Source organism: Ailuropoda melanoleuca, chromosome 12, assembly GCF_002007445.2.
Source record: "Ailuropoda melanoleuca isolate Jingjing chromosome 12, ASM200744v2, whole genome shotgun sequence".
NCBI lineage: Eukaryota > Metazoa > Chordata > Mammalia > Carnivora > Ursidae > Ailuropoda > Ailuropoda melanoleuca.
Genome location: NC_048229.1, coordinates 837,792 through 852,238, shown reverse-complemented (window position 1 = coordinate 852,238; position 14,447 = coordinate 837,792). Strand labels below are relative to the sequence as shown.

At 55.0% G+C, this 14,447-nt stretch overlaps 1 protein-coding gene across 1 annotated transcript in view; it reads left to right on the top strand.

Annotated features, from left to right (window-relative positions):
• EP400 (E1A binding protein p400) overlaps nt 1-14,447 on the top strand; it is a 98,733-nt gene that overhangs the window by 24,838 nt on the left and 59,448 nt on the right. Inside the window, 11 exon segments of the mRNA XM_034638629.1 lie at nt 1,212-1,302; nt 2,882-2,989; nt 3,491-3,876; nt 5,931-6,221; nt 6,957-7,142; nt 8,695-8,835; nt 9,255-9,333; nt 10,092-10,141; nt 10,523-10,580; nt 11,367-11,456; nt 13,771-13,878. Coding sequence (XP_034494520.1) covers nt 1,212-1,302; nt 2,882-2,989; nt 3,491-3,876; nt 5,931-6,221; nt 6,957-7,142; nt 8,695-8,835; nt 9,255-9,333; nt 10,092-10,141; nt 10,523-10,580; nt 11,367-11,456; nt 13,771-13,878 — 1,588 coding nt within the window.

Below are 14,447 nucleotides of genomic sequence, written 5' to 3'. Positions count from 1 at the left end.
CATGGGTAGACACTGCTCACATTTTACATACTGTGTGCTTTTCAAATCATTCTTTTCTTTCTTCCCCCCTTTCCGCTCCCTCTCTCGCTTCCTCCCTCCATCTTCACTAAACATAGATAGGGGTGCTTACTTTCCCCTTAAGTCAGTCACTGCACCTGTCCCCATGGGAGGCCCTGACCTGCGGCGTGGCTGGTGCTGGCCGAGTGGTGCCCACCCTGGGGCACTTGCCTTATGTAGGCGTGTGTAACTCTGGCATTTAAAATGGTTAAGTAGAGCGGACAGAGTTGAACCATGAAAACAGTTAGCAACTAGTGCTTGGTAAACGTCATCCTTAGCGCATAGCAGCCCTTCAAGGATGGTGCAGAAATATGAAAGCGTGGGGCACCCCGACTCGGCCACTTCCTGTCTGTGCCAGAAGCTTTCCACGTCAGCAGTTCCCATTACCTGGTCACATGTTTCCCAGCGCTCCCCAGCTCTTGTAGGGTGTTCACTTGCAGCGGTGCCATTGTGGAGACCCAAGTTTATCAGATTGTTGTCTGTCAAGTAGGGCTTTAGTGTCATTTTCCAGGAGGAAGAAATTTTCAACCTTTCTTTTCTTTCTTTTTTTTTTTTTTTAAAGATTTTATTTATTTATTTGACAGAGAGACAGCCAGCGAGACAGGGAACACAAGCCGGGGGAGTGGGAGAGGAAGAAGCAGGCTCCTAGCGGAGGAGCCTGATGCGGGGCTCGATCCCAGAACGCCGGGATCACGCCCTGAGCCGAAGGCAGACGCTTGACGACTGCGCCACCCAGGCGCCCCTCAAGCTTTCTTTTTCTTACTCAGCTTTTGTGTTTTGGGGGATAAGTGATGACAGGCAGTGTGACTGACAGGGAGGCTCAGCTGTCGGATTGAGGACTGGTTTCCTGACACTGGCCAGTCCTTTGCTATCTCTGTTCATTTCTGGTGGAGTGTAGATCTGCACTGATAGGAAACTCCATTTAAAACCAGAATAAGATCTTTCACAAGTCCTTTTTTCCCCTCCAGAGGTAAGTTAGAACTTTAAGTTCCTTATTATATATAAGCATACATTACATGCATTGGACAGGTAACATTTCTCTGGTTAGAGATTAGGGAGGCCAGTGTGTGTAATAACTACGATAGTTTAGCTCATACCCATTCTTGTATGGCACTTACATGACCAGAGTCTCATGTTTTCCTTCTCTCTTTCAGCAGCAAGCTCTTGCAGGGGCCCTTGTGGCAGGGGCCGGAAGTGTGGGAGAGACAGACCCCTTTAAGAGGCAGCAGGCGGGGACCCCGGCAGGTACGTCCTGGAGTACCGGCCCGAGTGGCTCGAGGGGACATACAGCGTAGTGGCCACATGAACGCTGACGTGCTTGGTTTTGTTGAGTTTCTACTTTGAGAGTTAAATTTTTTCGTGCTGGTTTTCAGCTGAAGAGAACGTCTGTGTGGCTGTGTATGTGTGTGTCTTCAAGTTAGAAGTTTGCCCATTAAGTTTGGTGTGTTCCATTTCAGTTTTCTGTGCACTGGCGGGCTCTTAGTCCTCATGATATGATTGAGGATAAAATGTCTTATTTTTCAAGTTGTTGCTCGTTTTTTTTTTTTTTTTTTTAAAGATTTTATTTATTTATTCAACAGAGATAGAGACAGCCAGCGAGAGAGGGAACACAAGCGGGGGAGTGGGAGAGGAAGAAGCAGGCTCATAGCAGAGGAGCCCGATGTGGGGCTCGATCCCATAACACCGGGATCACGCCCTGAGCCGAAGGCAGATGCTTAACCGCTGTGCCACCCAGGCGCCCCTGCTCGTTTTTTTTAAACCGAAAATTTTCTTCCACATTATAAAAACACACATTTTACGTGAAAGATTTGGCACTTGAGGAAGGTGTGAAGCGAGTCTCCCTCTGCTTTGGTTTCCCTCCCTGTGCCCCAGCCACAGAGGTAGCTGCTGCTGACGTCGGTGCGTGTGCTGGGCCTCCTGCCCGCACGCTCGCGTTCTTACATGCGGTCACTCTGAGGAAATGGGAGTGCACTCCCTGTGCACTGTTCTGTTGCCAGCAGTAATTTCCTAGGCCGCCTCACCCGCTCAGGACCACACTCTTTCTGACAGCTGTGCATTCCTTGAGCGCCTGGGGCTCTTTCCCTCTTCACACCGTTGGTAGTGTTCCTTTTTATTACCACCTTTTTCTCTTACAGTGAACATGGGATTGAACATCCAGTCCCAGGTTTTTTGTTTTTTGTTTTTTGTTTTTTTTGTGACATGTTTGTCACTGTATCTCAGGGAGAAGCTCCTAGAAATGGAAGTGCTCGGTCAGAGCACATGGGGGACGCATGTGGCCCCACAGAAGGGCCAGCCCTTCTTCAGTCCCATCTGCGGTTTCTGGTGCTCTCACGTTTTGGCCTGTGGATGAAGCATGATCACTCCTCTGGTCTTTGTTGATGCTGGGGGGACACACGTTGTCTGTCGTGCTGTGCAGCTCTTCAGTTTTGATGCAGTTGCTCGGTAGCTTGCTGTGTTGTGACTCCCTCTGCTCAGCCATCTATGCTCTTTGCCCATTCTGTGCGTCTGGTTTTGCTGACACTTCTCATGGGAACTTGGAAGAGCTTTTCCACGTGGCGGCCCTGCCAGCCTCTCTCCTGCATGCGTGCTGCAGACACCGCGGTCTCCTGGGGTGTCACTCGCCTTTGCTTTTGTATGAGGCTGCTTCTTACCCTCGTGAAAATTTAATGGAAAGAAATGATATTTATCAACCTCCTGGATTTTGGTTCACTTATGGAAGGGCCTCCATGTTCAAAGACTATAAAAACACTGACACATGTTTTTTCTGCTACTTCTGTGGTTTTGTTTTTACATCAAACTGCACCTTTTCTGAAAATTATTCTAGAGCAGTCTAAGCGGCCTCGGCTTGAAGTGGGCCACCAGGGGGCAGTTTTCCAGCACCCGGGGGCGAATGCAGGGGTTCCTCTTCAGCAGCTAATGCCGACAGCTCAAGGTAAGGCCCGGCGCCAGCACTGGCTCTTCTAGCTCAGAACAAGCGTGCGCACAGAGAGGCCTCGCAGCCCAGCACCTGGCCGAGACCCGTGCGGTTGCGGCAGCGCAGTCAGTGGTTTCTGGGGCTGGGACACGGCCAGCGAGAGAGCCTGTGCAGGCGTGCACTCTCCCCGAGGGAGCCGCGCCCCTCCTGTCCTCGGGCTCCTCTCCTCCGCACGCCTGCGTGCCCCTCGGTTGCTGCTGCAGTTGGGGCACTGGTTACCGTACCTGTTCTGCTTGATGCTAGCTTGCAGGGGTCAAGCGCCTTTCTATCCTTTTTTGTGTGCTCGTTTCTAACGTTAGAGGTAATGTAATAGAAGTTTCCGCCAGCGAAATTTCCCGTTGGAGTGTGTGATGGCTCTGAGTAACGGGTCTGTGACAAGCACCGGGATGTGAGCTGTGCCGCGTGTACAATGCTCCGGGCTCCAAACTCAACGCTGCTGGGGCTGTTCCTGTCTTGCAGGAGGAATGCCTCCTGCCCCTCAGGCCGCTCAGCTCGCCGGGCAGAAGCAAAGCCAGCAGCAGTACGACCCGTCCACGGGGCCTCCGGTGCAGAACGCCGCCAGCCTGCACACCCCGCCGCCGCAGCTCCCCGGCAGGCTGCCCCCGGCCGGCCTCCCCAGCGCGCCCCTCCCGCCAGCACTGCACTTCTCTCAGCAGCCGCAGGTGGCGGAGCCTCACGCACAGCTGCAGGTGCCGGCGAAGACACAGCAGCCAAACGCCCCTGTCCCCGTGCCCCCGCCCAGCCAGCTGCCCGCGCCGCCGCCGCAGCCCGTGCCACAGGCCCTGCACGCCCCGATGCCCGGGAAGGCTCAGATGCAGGCCGCCCAGCTCCCGTCCCAGCCGCAGGTACTCGCTGGGCGCCTGTCCGGTCGGTTAGAAACGGAACGAAAGCCAAGGTGTGCGGTGCGTGGCGTGGCACCGCCCTGCCCTCCTGCCAGCAGGTCACTCGGCATTCTTTTATCCAGCTCTATAGCCGCAGTTACACTGTGGAAATGTACACATTTACACCGGCACAGCACGGGATTACTTGCTGCTTGTGGTTCAGCGGCCGTGCAGAGGGTGTCATGGCCGTTGTCCCGGCTGATGTGTCCAGTGATGCAGGGTGGGTGGCGGGCACCCTCCCACCAGTGCGCGAGGGGGGCAGTGTGAGTGTGGGGGCTTCTCTCTAGGCTGCATGGCTACCGCGAGCCACTAGTGAGGCTTACCCACGCCCAGCCAGCTGCTGGGTGTCCCCCACGGGTGCCTTCCCCTTCTGGGTGCTCTGCACTCTGCGAAGGTGTGAGGCCTTACTTCCCTGGGTTTGTAGCATGATGCCCCTCCTCCCTACTGATCGCTGTTGCCCAGACACTTTTCTTGAAAAGTGTGCAGGGAGCTGCTTGCCGTTCCTAAGGAGCAGTGAGTCCCTGAAAGTGATTGTGAACCACGGGGGGCCCAGAGAGACGGAGATGGTGTTCTCAGAGCAGTGTCTTAGCCTGTACGATTAAGTAGCCTGGGGAGGCCGCCCCTCTGTCTTGCTGCTTCCCTTATGAACATGGACTTGCCGTTCAAGTGCTTTATGGTTATTTGAGATTGACAGTGTGATTTGACCTTGTATGGTGACGGGGTAACAGCAGTCGTATTTGCTTTGCGTTCACCACCAGCTGGGTATCGGGTGCTATGGGGCGACTTTATTGGCATTGTTTTATTTTCTCTACCTGGCAATCCTAGGATATAGAATCTTTATTATCCCCATTTTATCCTAAAAAGACCTGAGACGGCCTTGGCAGGATCACTCGGCCAGTGTCTGGAGGAGCTACGAGCTGCACCTTGACAGATACTGGATCCTTTTGTGCAGGTCCGCATGGCTGCTCCGTGCGTACCTCGGCCCACCACCACTTTTGTTAAATTTTTATGGAAACGAGTCTGTTCCAGTACTTGGTCTCATTGAGCCACACGGCTGACTTCAGGCAGCACCAGGGTTTTGCTTGGATTCCTTTACCTGCCCTTGTTGTTGGAAGGATCAGCTCCTTACAAAACCCATGGAAACCTGTCCCTCTTAGATTGGGTAGGGCTGACAGACTTTTCCTGTGAAGGGTCACAAAGAGGGGACATGAAAACACACCAGGCCTGTGGGCCATGCGGTTTCTGCCACAGTCAGTGAGCTCTGCTGTTGATGTCGAGCAGCCCTGGAGCCCGGAGACGAGGGCCGCGGCCAGGTGCCGCTAGAGCTTTCTCTCCAAGAGTGTGCGGCCGGCCGCACTGGGTGGGGGGGGCTAGGTGAGATGGAGCAGGGACCGCACCCTGCCTGGGTACAGAGAGTGTTTCCGTCAGCATCTTCCCCGGGTTCCAGGTTATAGATGTGCCTCTTAGGTTGCCGGTAGCATCTCGCCTTCCCTGCTCTCTGCTTCCCCCCAGAATTCCTTGAGGAGTCCCGCTTTGTCTTCATCAGGGTGGGAGGCGTCCTTCTAGTTTGACACACTCTGAGGTACAGACTGCCTGCCGGGAGAGGGGCATGGAACTGGTACTCACTTTTCAAAGAAAAGGTGCAAGATGAGCATTTGGTATTTTTCAGTTAAGAAGAAGCTTATACAATTACAAATTCTAAAAAATAAACGGGAGAAACAACTACAGAAAGCAAAAAAAACGAGAAGGAAAGTCTCCCATGGGATAAGACGACAAATGAAAGCCGAGCCTGTGATGCGCTCCTGGCGCGGCTTGGTGGAGTGAAGGGATGCGTTACCCTTGTGGGCACGACTGGGCAGGTGTTCGTGTGCTGTGTGCGCCTGACTCCTCTGCGCCACCGCGAGAAGGGCTCCCCTGTGCTCACGTCTGTGAGCGACACGGTCTCTGCCGGTGGCTGCACGAGGGGGGCTGCTCGAGGGGTGCACCTGTTCACTGCTGGCCTGTTTTCTGCCTGCCAGACGGTGGCGTCGACAAGACCACCCGTGGACCCTGCCCAGCCGGGTCAGCGGCCCCCACCAGCAGTCTCTTCCGCCTCGTCCGTAGCTCCTGCCAGCGGCTCGGGCCCGTCTCCGGCACGGGTCTCTGCAGGGAATAGACCCTCCTCGGCAGCCAATAAGTCACTGTCTCCGGTCACCTCCCGGTCCCCGGGGGCAGCCGTGTCAGCACCCCCAAAACCACAGAGCCCAGCTCAGAATGCCGCCCCGCCGCAAGACAGCTCTCAGGATAAGCTGGCAGAGCAGACAGCACTGGTAAGCACGCTGAGAATGCCAAGAAGGTTGTCAGGTGTGTTCTCGTTCGTGAAGCTCATTTGATTTCAATTTCTACAAAGGATGCAGTAGTTTAAAACCGAGTGCTCGAGGGTGAGGACAGTCAGACATGGTTTCTGATCAGTTAGAAACCAGGGTTATGACTGGAAGCTTCACCTGTCCTGGTGGAAGTGGGCTTGTGGGGGGAGCGTCCTTTCTGTGCTGATACCACAGGCGGCACTCATCGTGGGCAGCAGGGGAGGCCAGTGTGGCCGTGGCCCGGTACCTAGTTAGTGCTTGCCGTTTGTGGTGACTGAGCAGTTGTTTAAACTTCACGAGGGCAATTAAACATACCGGGATTGGCAGGATGTCACGGCCCCCGCGTTCCCTGTTGTCCGGTGTTCACTCAGTGATAGCGTGTGGCCAGTCGTAGGTGATCTGTCCCTCCCCTTCCCCGTGGTTTTGGAGCAAGGGCCAGGCATATGTCGTTTCCCTTGGAAGTGCTCTGGTGTGAACATTGGCCTGGGTGTCCGTCTGTGTTTTGGAGACAGGGCACGGCCGTTGCGTCCCCTGCTTCTGGGAAGGGTGGCGTGCCTGCTGACCTCTCTAGGGCCACTTTCGACCTTTGTGTCCAGTCCTGTCTTTGTTAGTGAGGCTTCATGAATTCGGGGTCTAAATTAGTGGAATGCACTTAATAATTACGTGGGGGACACGCCCCCACCCCTGCGCTCCTTGCAGGAAAACCAGATCCATCAACGGATAGCAGATTTGAGGAAAGAAGGCCTGTGGTCCCTCAGGCGGTTGCCCAAGCTGCAGGAGGCCCCGCGCCCCAAGTCGCACTGGGACTACGTGCTGGAGGAGATGCAGTGGATGGCCGCAGACTTCGCCCAGGAGAGGAGGTGGAAGGTGGCTGCAGCCAGGAAGGTAGGCAAGGCGTGTCGGTGGCGGTTCTCAGGCGAGCGCTTGCTCACACTGCCGTACGTGGGAGTATCCGGACCCCCTCCGAGGGCTTTGGCTTTTAGACGTGAAGAGTGCCGCGGCACTGTCCAGGGAGTAGCTGTGCTGCGTGGAGCACTCGCGAGCCCTGGCTGGCCCGCGGGGGCAGACCCGTCTGCCTGGCTGCAGCCCCAGCATGGCGTTTCAGTTCTTCCTGCCAGACTCTCCTGGTGGTTGGAATGCCTGCGGCCCCCAGACCCACACCCTGGTGACGTGGGAGCCGAGGAGGCTCAGGGTTAGGAGGGGACAGAGAGGCTGGTTGGCTGCTGGGCAGCGTGGGGGCCCGTCCTGGGCCTTCAGGCTGCACATTGACCTTCATTACCTGGTCTTCTGTCCCACATCCCCCCAGTTCTGGCTGAGGATTGGTTTCCTCCTCACTGGTCCCAAAGCAGATACCCAGTCCTGGGGAGCCTCTCCCAGATGGCACTGCCATGGCTAGGAATTTGGAAAGGGTCAGCGTTCCAGAAACCTTAGGTCTCAGAGTACGAGGCAGCTGTCCTCACGGACATGTAAATGGCTCTGGGCCCTGCTTCTCTCACGTTACTGCACCACCGTCTGTTCTTCGGGGCAGAGCTGCTGTCCTTTCATTTCCTGTGCTCTCAGGCCTGGGGAGCGGTCTCGTGTGTCCTGCTGTCCACCTCCCTTCCCTGAACTCCGCCTTTCCTACAGAGGCTGGGCAGAGAGAGTACAGGAGCTTTGGAAGCAGTGGAGTCTGAGTGTCAGGGGTCTTAAATCAGAGTCATGGAATCCAGAACAACCCGATTGCTCCTCGGCACACTCTTTTCATGAAGGAGGGTGGTCCCGAGCTGTGGACACCGGGTGGACCTCAGCACGTGCTGCCGCTCTCCTGCGAGAGACTGCAGACCCTGAGCAGGAGGCTTTGTGCCAGGATGAGGCCCCCAGGAGTCTGTGGAAGGGGGTCCGTCCACAGTGTCCGATGGGCCCCCAGCCAGCTTCTCCCCCTACGTGGGGGCCCGCAGCCGGGCACGCTCAGGCTCACAGTGTGTCTGTTTCCAAGTTCCTTCTCAGCACCTTTTTGAGGACTGCTGGTAGGCTATAACAGCACGGATCTGGAAAACGGTTTGGTATTTAAAGGAAAAGCTTTGAAAACGACGAATTACCCCACCCCGACAGTTTTCGCTCCTAGCAGTTAAATGCATCTTCCCGCATTCCTGCAGAGCGAGTGATGCCTATGGAAAGCGTTACTCTGATGAGAAGGTGTTAATCACATGTCAAATGAGAAGGAAGATTGGAACACAACATGGTATACTTTTTGGAGAAAAATAAGTGTATTTGGTAAAGTAACACTTTGTAGACAGTCAAGCAGGGTGTTGGCAGTGGTTTCTGCTGGTGTGGGCATGTCTTGTGCGCCCTCAGAGCAGACGAAGGCGGGTCTCGCTGCGAATCCGTGTTCTTGTCGTGAGGAGCTCTGTGCCCCTGCGGCAGCGCGGTGTCGAGTCCACGGCCGTTCATTTCCTAGCTCGTCAGGACTGTGGTGCGGCACCACGAGGAAAAGAAGCTCCGTGAGGAGAGGGGAAGGAAAGAGGAGCAGAACCGACTGAGACGCATCGCTGCCTCGACCGCCAGAGAAATAGAGTGTTTTTGGTCAAATATTGAACAGGTAAATCCTGAAATTTAAATGGGGTCCTGAAAACAGGGACCGTGCCTTCTGAACGTGCCTGAGTGAGTGACCCGGAAAGCCAGGCGTCCCGCGGCGTCACCGATAAAGGGCTGTGTGCCTGCGGTTCTTCCCGTGCCCGTGTTTGTGCTCCGTGGCCGCGAGCTTCGTGCTGTCGGCGGGGGCCTTCCAGCGTTGCCATCGGTGTGAGCGCCAGCACGGAGGGCAGCTGTTCCTCCGCACGTCTGCCCACCGCCCCCTCCGGGGCTCGGGCACCCTGACAAGAGCTTCCTTCTGAAGTGACTGAAATGGCGCTGGGACAGCTGTGCTTTCAGACTCCGTGTGAGTTTTAACGTTGTCACGTGTCCAGCGTCCATGGTCTCCATCCTTAACGACATCTTTGTTCCCCTCTTCGTACTCAGGTTGTGGAGATAAAACTACAAGTAGAATTGGAAGAAAAAAGGAAAAAGGCCTTAACTTTACAGAAGGTTCCTAGGAGAGGTAGGATACGTGTTAAAAGCCTTCATGTTTCTGATGGCGCTTTGGCCGCTCTGCGTGCCCGCAGCTGGCCGCCGTGCTGGCGCCCTGGGCACTTGCTTGTCAGTCTGAGCTCATGCTCTGCGTGACGCTACATTTCCCCCATTAGCTGCTGTAGCTGCGTATCTCAGCTCTCCGAGCTTTGCTGGCATGAGTTAGCACCCCCAGGCTCGCTGATCAGCTTTGGGGCACTCTTGGGATGGAGGTTCCGAGCCTGTCCCCTGTGGCCAGTGCCAGACACTGAGATGAAGTCCCCCAGGCGTTTTCCCCTCGTGGGCACCTCTGTGGTTGGTGCATGGCCTCCATAGCACTCTGAAGCCACTGCCCCATCATTGGACGCTGTGATGCATGGCAGGCACTGGCAGAAGCCGCTGTCCCTGGGCGGGGGGCAGGGGGCATGCTGATGTTCCTCATTCTGTTGGTGAGGAAATGGAGGCAGAGCAGTGGACTCTGCTCAAGGTGCTACAGCCGTAGATTGTAGAGATCACAGAAGAAGCACATTGCCATTTAGCTCCCCGATCCCTCTCCAGATGGGAGACGTGGAGAGCTGCAGGAGAACTTTGTAGGCACGGGGCTGTGGGCTGGTGTTGTGTTTCCACCCCGGTTCGCAGAAGGAAGGAGGCGGACCTCACTCTTGCTGTCTTCCTCCCGTGAGGAGGTGCCAGTGGGGCGCGACCACGCAGACAGCTTCAGGGAAAGTGAATCATGTTCCTTGTCTCTAGGAAAAGAGGTGAGGCCTAAGGGACTTGATGCGATGCCAGAAGCTTTCCTGGTAAGTCGAGGACTGCTACTGTGAGAGAGGGAAACAGTGGAGAAGAGACGGTGCCTGATAGAGCGGAGTCCCTTCTTTTGCCTGGAGAGATGTGTACACCGTCCGTAGTGTTCCCTTCCGTTATAGAGTCGGTTTACTCTGGGGAAGAAGCCTGGTTCTTAGTATTAGGCTCCCACAGGGTGTTGGTCTGGGGACAAGGGAAGACACGGTGATGGGATTTAGTTCCATCTGCCCGCTGCCCAGCACCTTTTCTGTGCCTGGTGGCAGTGGAGGCTGGCATGTTTGACCCAGGCTCGCCACCGTCTTCCCGGGAGCACGTGAAGTAGACATTTCTGCTTTGGCTTCCCGTTCTGTGTTTGCAGATTTTATTCTGTCTTTCAGGAGTCGGGATTGTCTGGAAGGAAGAGGAAAGCTAGCACGTCTCTGACTGACGATGAAGGTCTGTTGCCTGGTACTCTCTTGCCGTCTGCAGGGTGGGCTTGCTCAGTGCTGTCAGGGTGCCTGGCGGCCCGGTGACTTGTATCACTGGGGACAAGGCGCCTTGGGGGTGTGAAGGGGGTCTGCAGAAACGAGCCAGACTATGGAGGAGGGAGAGTGCAGGACTATGCGTAGATGTTGGTTTGCGGGGAGGAGCCAGCAGGGAAGGGTGGAGGCTGGCGGGAGAGACGGTGTGGTGTGGTGGCAGGGCCCCAGGGGGCGAGGGCTTGTGCTCAGACGGGGGGTGGACCGTAGCTGGGCCAGCTCTCCCCCAGGTTGCCGGTAGGTTCTTCTCACCCAGAGCCATGTCTCTGTTGGAGGTGAGGTACAGGGTACGGGGCCAACCTGGTGTGAGCTGGTAGTTGCACAGGACGGGCAGCAAGCTGAGGGAATGGCATGCCAAGCAGTGGCTGGGGCTGCTGACGTGAGCTATGACAAAGTTGTCGTGACCCCCGGACAGCCTGCTCCTGGGTTTTTCCTGCTGTGGGGTCAGCAGGTGGATAAGAAGTTTGACGTCACTCCGTGTCCTGCTGGAGTAGGTCCGTCGTGTGATGAAGAACCAGGCTGTGTTTCACACCCTGCTCACTTAGGAAACCCGCACTTCCAGATTTAGCCTGAGAGACAAAAAGAACTAGTTAAGTTCTCTCGTAGCTGTGCAAGACAGTGTTGGAGCCTGCTAGTGTTTCATGAGCACTTGAGAAGGTGCTGTGAGGTCTGTGTCCCTGATGTCTGATGGTGACCGTTTCAGTGGAGGACGAGGAGGAGACCATCGAAGAGGAAGAGGCAAACGAGGGGGCCGTGGACCACCAGGCGGAGCTGTCCAATTTAGCCAAAGAAGGTAGGCTGCGGGCGTCTCGCCGGAGATGCTCTTAGGAAATGTTGAGGAGGCACAAAAGAATGTGTGAAGAACATGGGAGATACTTGGAGCACCGGCATCACGGCCACACCACGTGGTGTGGGACCGAATGCCTGAGTGCCGCGTGCTAGCCGGTGACCTGCCCTAGGGGCTCCTTGTCTCTGCTGTGGTTGCCCTGCCCCTTAGCATGGCCTGGCGCACTGCTGGGCACTTGTGGGGGAACGGCATCTAAATGGCATCACGCCCTGGCCTTACCGCGTCTTCTCTCGGCGCTCCTGTCCCCAAGCCTCGTCTGGCGGTCGTGTGTCGCTGCGGCTTCACTAGTCCTCCCTGCTGAGCCGCGTTCCAGGCGTGAGCGTGTCGTAGACTCCCTTGTGGGCTGCTGCTGGGCACTCGGGTTGTCCCCTGTTCCGCTCTCAGTGCGCTGCCGGAGCGCTCCTGTGGCTGGTGCCCGCGGACACATGCATGTGCCGGAGTGGAGGAGCCAGGTCGGCGCACATGCCGTCCGCCGCACGAGGGTGGCCAGGCTGGGGCTGCAGGGGCTCATGCCAACCTCCACGCGTCGGGGCGCTGCTGCCCACCCAGTGTGGGGCACGCGGCGGCTCCTGGTGCCTGCGGGTGGCACTTCTCTGAGGACTGACGAGGTGTGGCATCTTCCACGGCTTCCTCTTTTCCGTTGTGGTCTTGGGCTTTCTTTTCCACGTCAGCTTGCAGGTGCGCGTTGTGTGTCCCACACACGGCTTCTTTGTTGATTACTTGCGTCACAGCGGCCCCTCCCTGCGCATGCCGTGTCTTTCCATCCCCCTTATGGGACCTTCTGATGAACGGGCGTTCTTATTTTTAGCGTAGTTGGATTTATCAGTCTTGTTTTGAAAAGCCCCTTTTTACCTTAAGATCATGAGGCGGTTTTCCTGTTTGTCCACAGATTTTTTATTTTACTCACACGTCAATGTCTCTGATCCATCAAGAATAGCTTTTGTCTTTTGTGAGGAGTAAGAGTTCTTTTCTTTCTTTCCTTTTTTTTTCCCCCCAAAATGGATCCCAGTCGTCCTGGCACCATTTGAAAGGCCGGTCTTTGCCGCTGGTGGTCCCAGCCAGCTCAGACGGCCGGTGAGTTTCCGGAGCGCAGGCTCTTTTCCGGCCTCTGTCGTGCTGCTGGTCCGCCCGAGTGTCCTCGGACGCCATGGTCCTTCCTGAGAGCTGGCGAGGGGGTCCTTGCACCTCAGTCTTCTCAGGACGGCCTTGGCCGCCTTGGGCCTCTTCTGGGTCCGCCTCAGGATCCGCTCATCCAGTTTTAGACAGATGTCCGTGGAGACTCGTGGCCTGGAGTCCCAGGGTGATAGTTGACACTTGTCCTGATGAAGCTGAGCTCTCTGGTCCCTGATGGCGGCGTACCTGTCCGTCCGTTCACGCAGGGCGTCGGCGGGAACGTCCAGGGCATTTTAGGGTCCCGTGTGTCTTGTGAGATTTATTTCTAGGTGCTTGGTCGGTCTGTTTCAAAGAGTTGTAGTAAGTGGTGTGTTTGCTAAGGCTGGGAGTGCAGCTGCCCCTCGGAGCTCACACACCCCATGGATGTAGCGTCTTCACCTCCGGAGAGGCCCGCTCCGCCTGTCTAAGCACGGGCCTCTCGCTGTTCGGCTGCTGCGGGGCGCCTGGTGTGTTCGCGGTCTGCAGGGGAGCACCTGCTCCCGCAGCGGCGGTGTGTGGCGGCCCGGCGGCTGCTCCCTCCACCGCTCTGCCGCTCCCTGTGGCCGCCTCAGTGCCATGTTTGTGTTCTTGCTGTGTGGCTTTCCAAGGACACTGTGTGCCTCTGGCAGGTCGGAGTCCCCGCCAGCGTCTCTGGCGCTTTCCGTAGGCGGGGGAGTAACTGGAGCAGCCCAGCTAGGGCGCTTTCTGCAGAAGGGATCACAGCGTTTTCACTTGCTTTTTACAGCATTTTTCTGCTTTATTTTTGTTTGACTTTTATGTGATGTTTCCTATTTTTCATATCACCAATTGTTTCCCATCAATGGTGTTTTTATCGTTATATTCATTAGGCTATAGCTTTTACTTTTCATTTATGAAGTTATTTTAGAAATTTTAAAAATTCTTTTATGAATAAAAATTGAGTTTCTTCGTGTCATGTCAGAGATTCTCATATTTATAAAGGAAGTGCCTTAGACCTGGTATCAGTAAGGGGCAGTAGTTCATTTTCGGAAAAAACTAATTGCAGGAGGGCTGCAGCTGTGTTTTCTTCCCAACTGGCTGCCACTCCTGGTGTAAACTAACCCCCTTTTCTTCCTGCCATCCTTTCCAGCTGAATTGCCCCTAATCGATTTGATGAAGTTGTACGAAGGAGCTTTTCTGCCCAGTTTCCAGTGGCCGCAACCTAAGCCTGACAGTGAGGAGGCGAGTGAAGAAGAAGGTCTGTCTTGACATCTTTAAAAAACTCAGGCCATAAAGCAAAAGCCGAATTATGCAGAGGAAGGGTGCTTACAACAGGGTTTAAGTCACCTTCATTTCCTTTTAGTCTGATGGAAGAAAAAGATGAGAGTGATTTTGTGGGTGTACCTGGGTGGCTCAGTTGGTGGAGCGTCTGACTCTTGATCTCAGTTCAGGTCTTGATCTCAGGGTTGTGAGATCGAGCCCTGCCTTGGGCTCCACGCCTACTTAAAAAAACAAAAAATAAAATAAAATAAAAAGATGCAAGTATGTTTAATGTGTAATTTTGTATTGATAGGGTTTTGTTAAATTCTCAGCTTCTTATTTTCGTTTATTAACTTGGCACAATTATCAGAGTACTTGACTCTTGTGAGCAGTGTAGAAATATTTTTTTCCGGGTTTATAAAAATCATTGTTTTATAGACCTAGATTTTGATCATATATATTCAGGGTAGACTATGTTTATTTAATGTGTTAGTTTTGAGGAGTTTATTTTGCTTTTATTCGATGATCTAAACAAACACAGACCACACTGAAAAAGTCTGTTTTTCC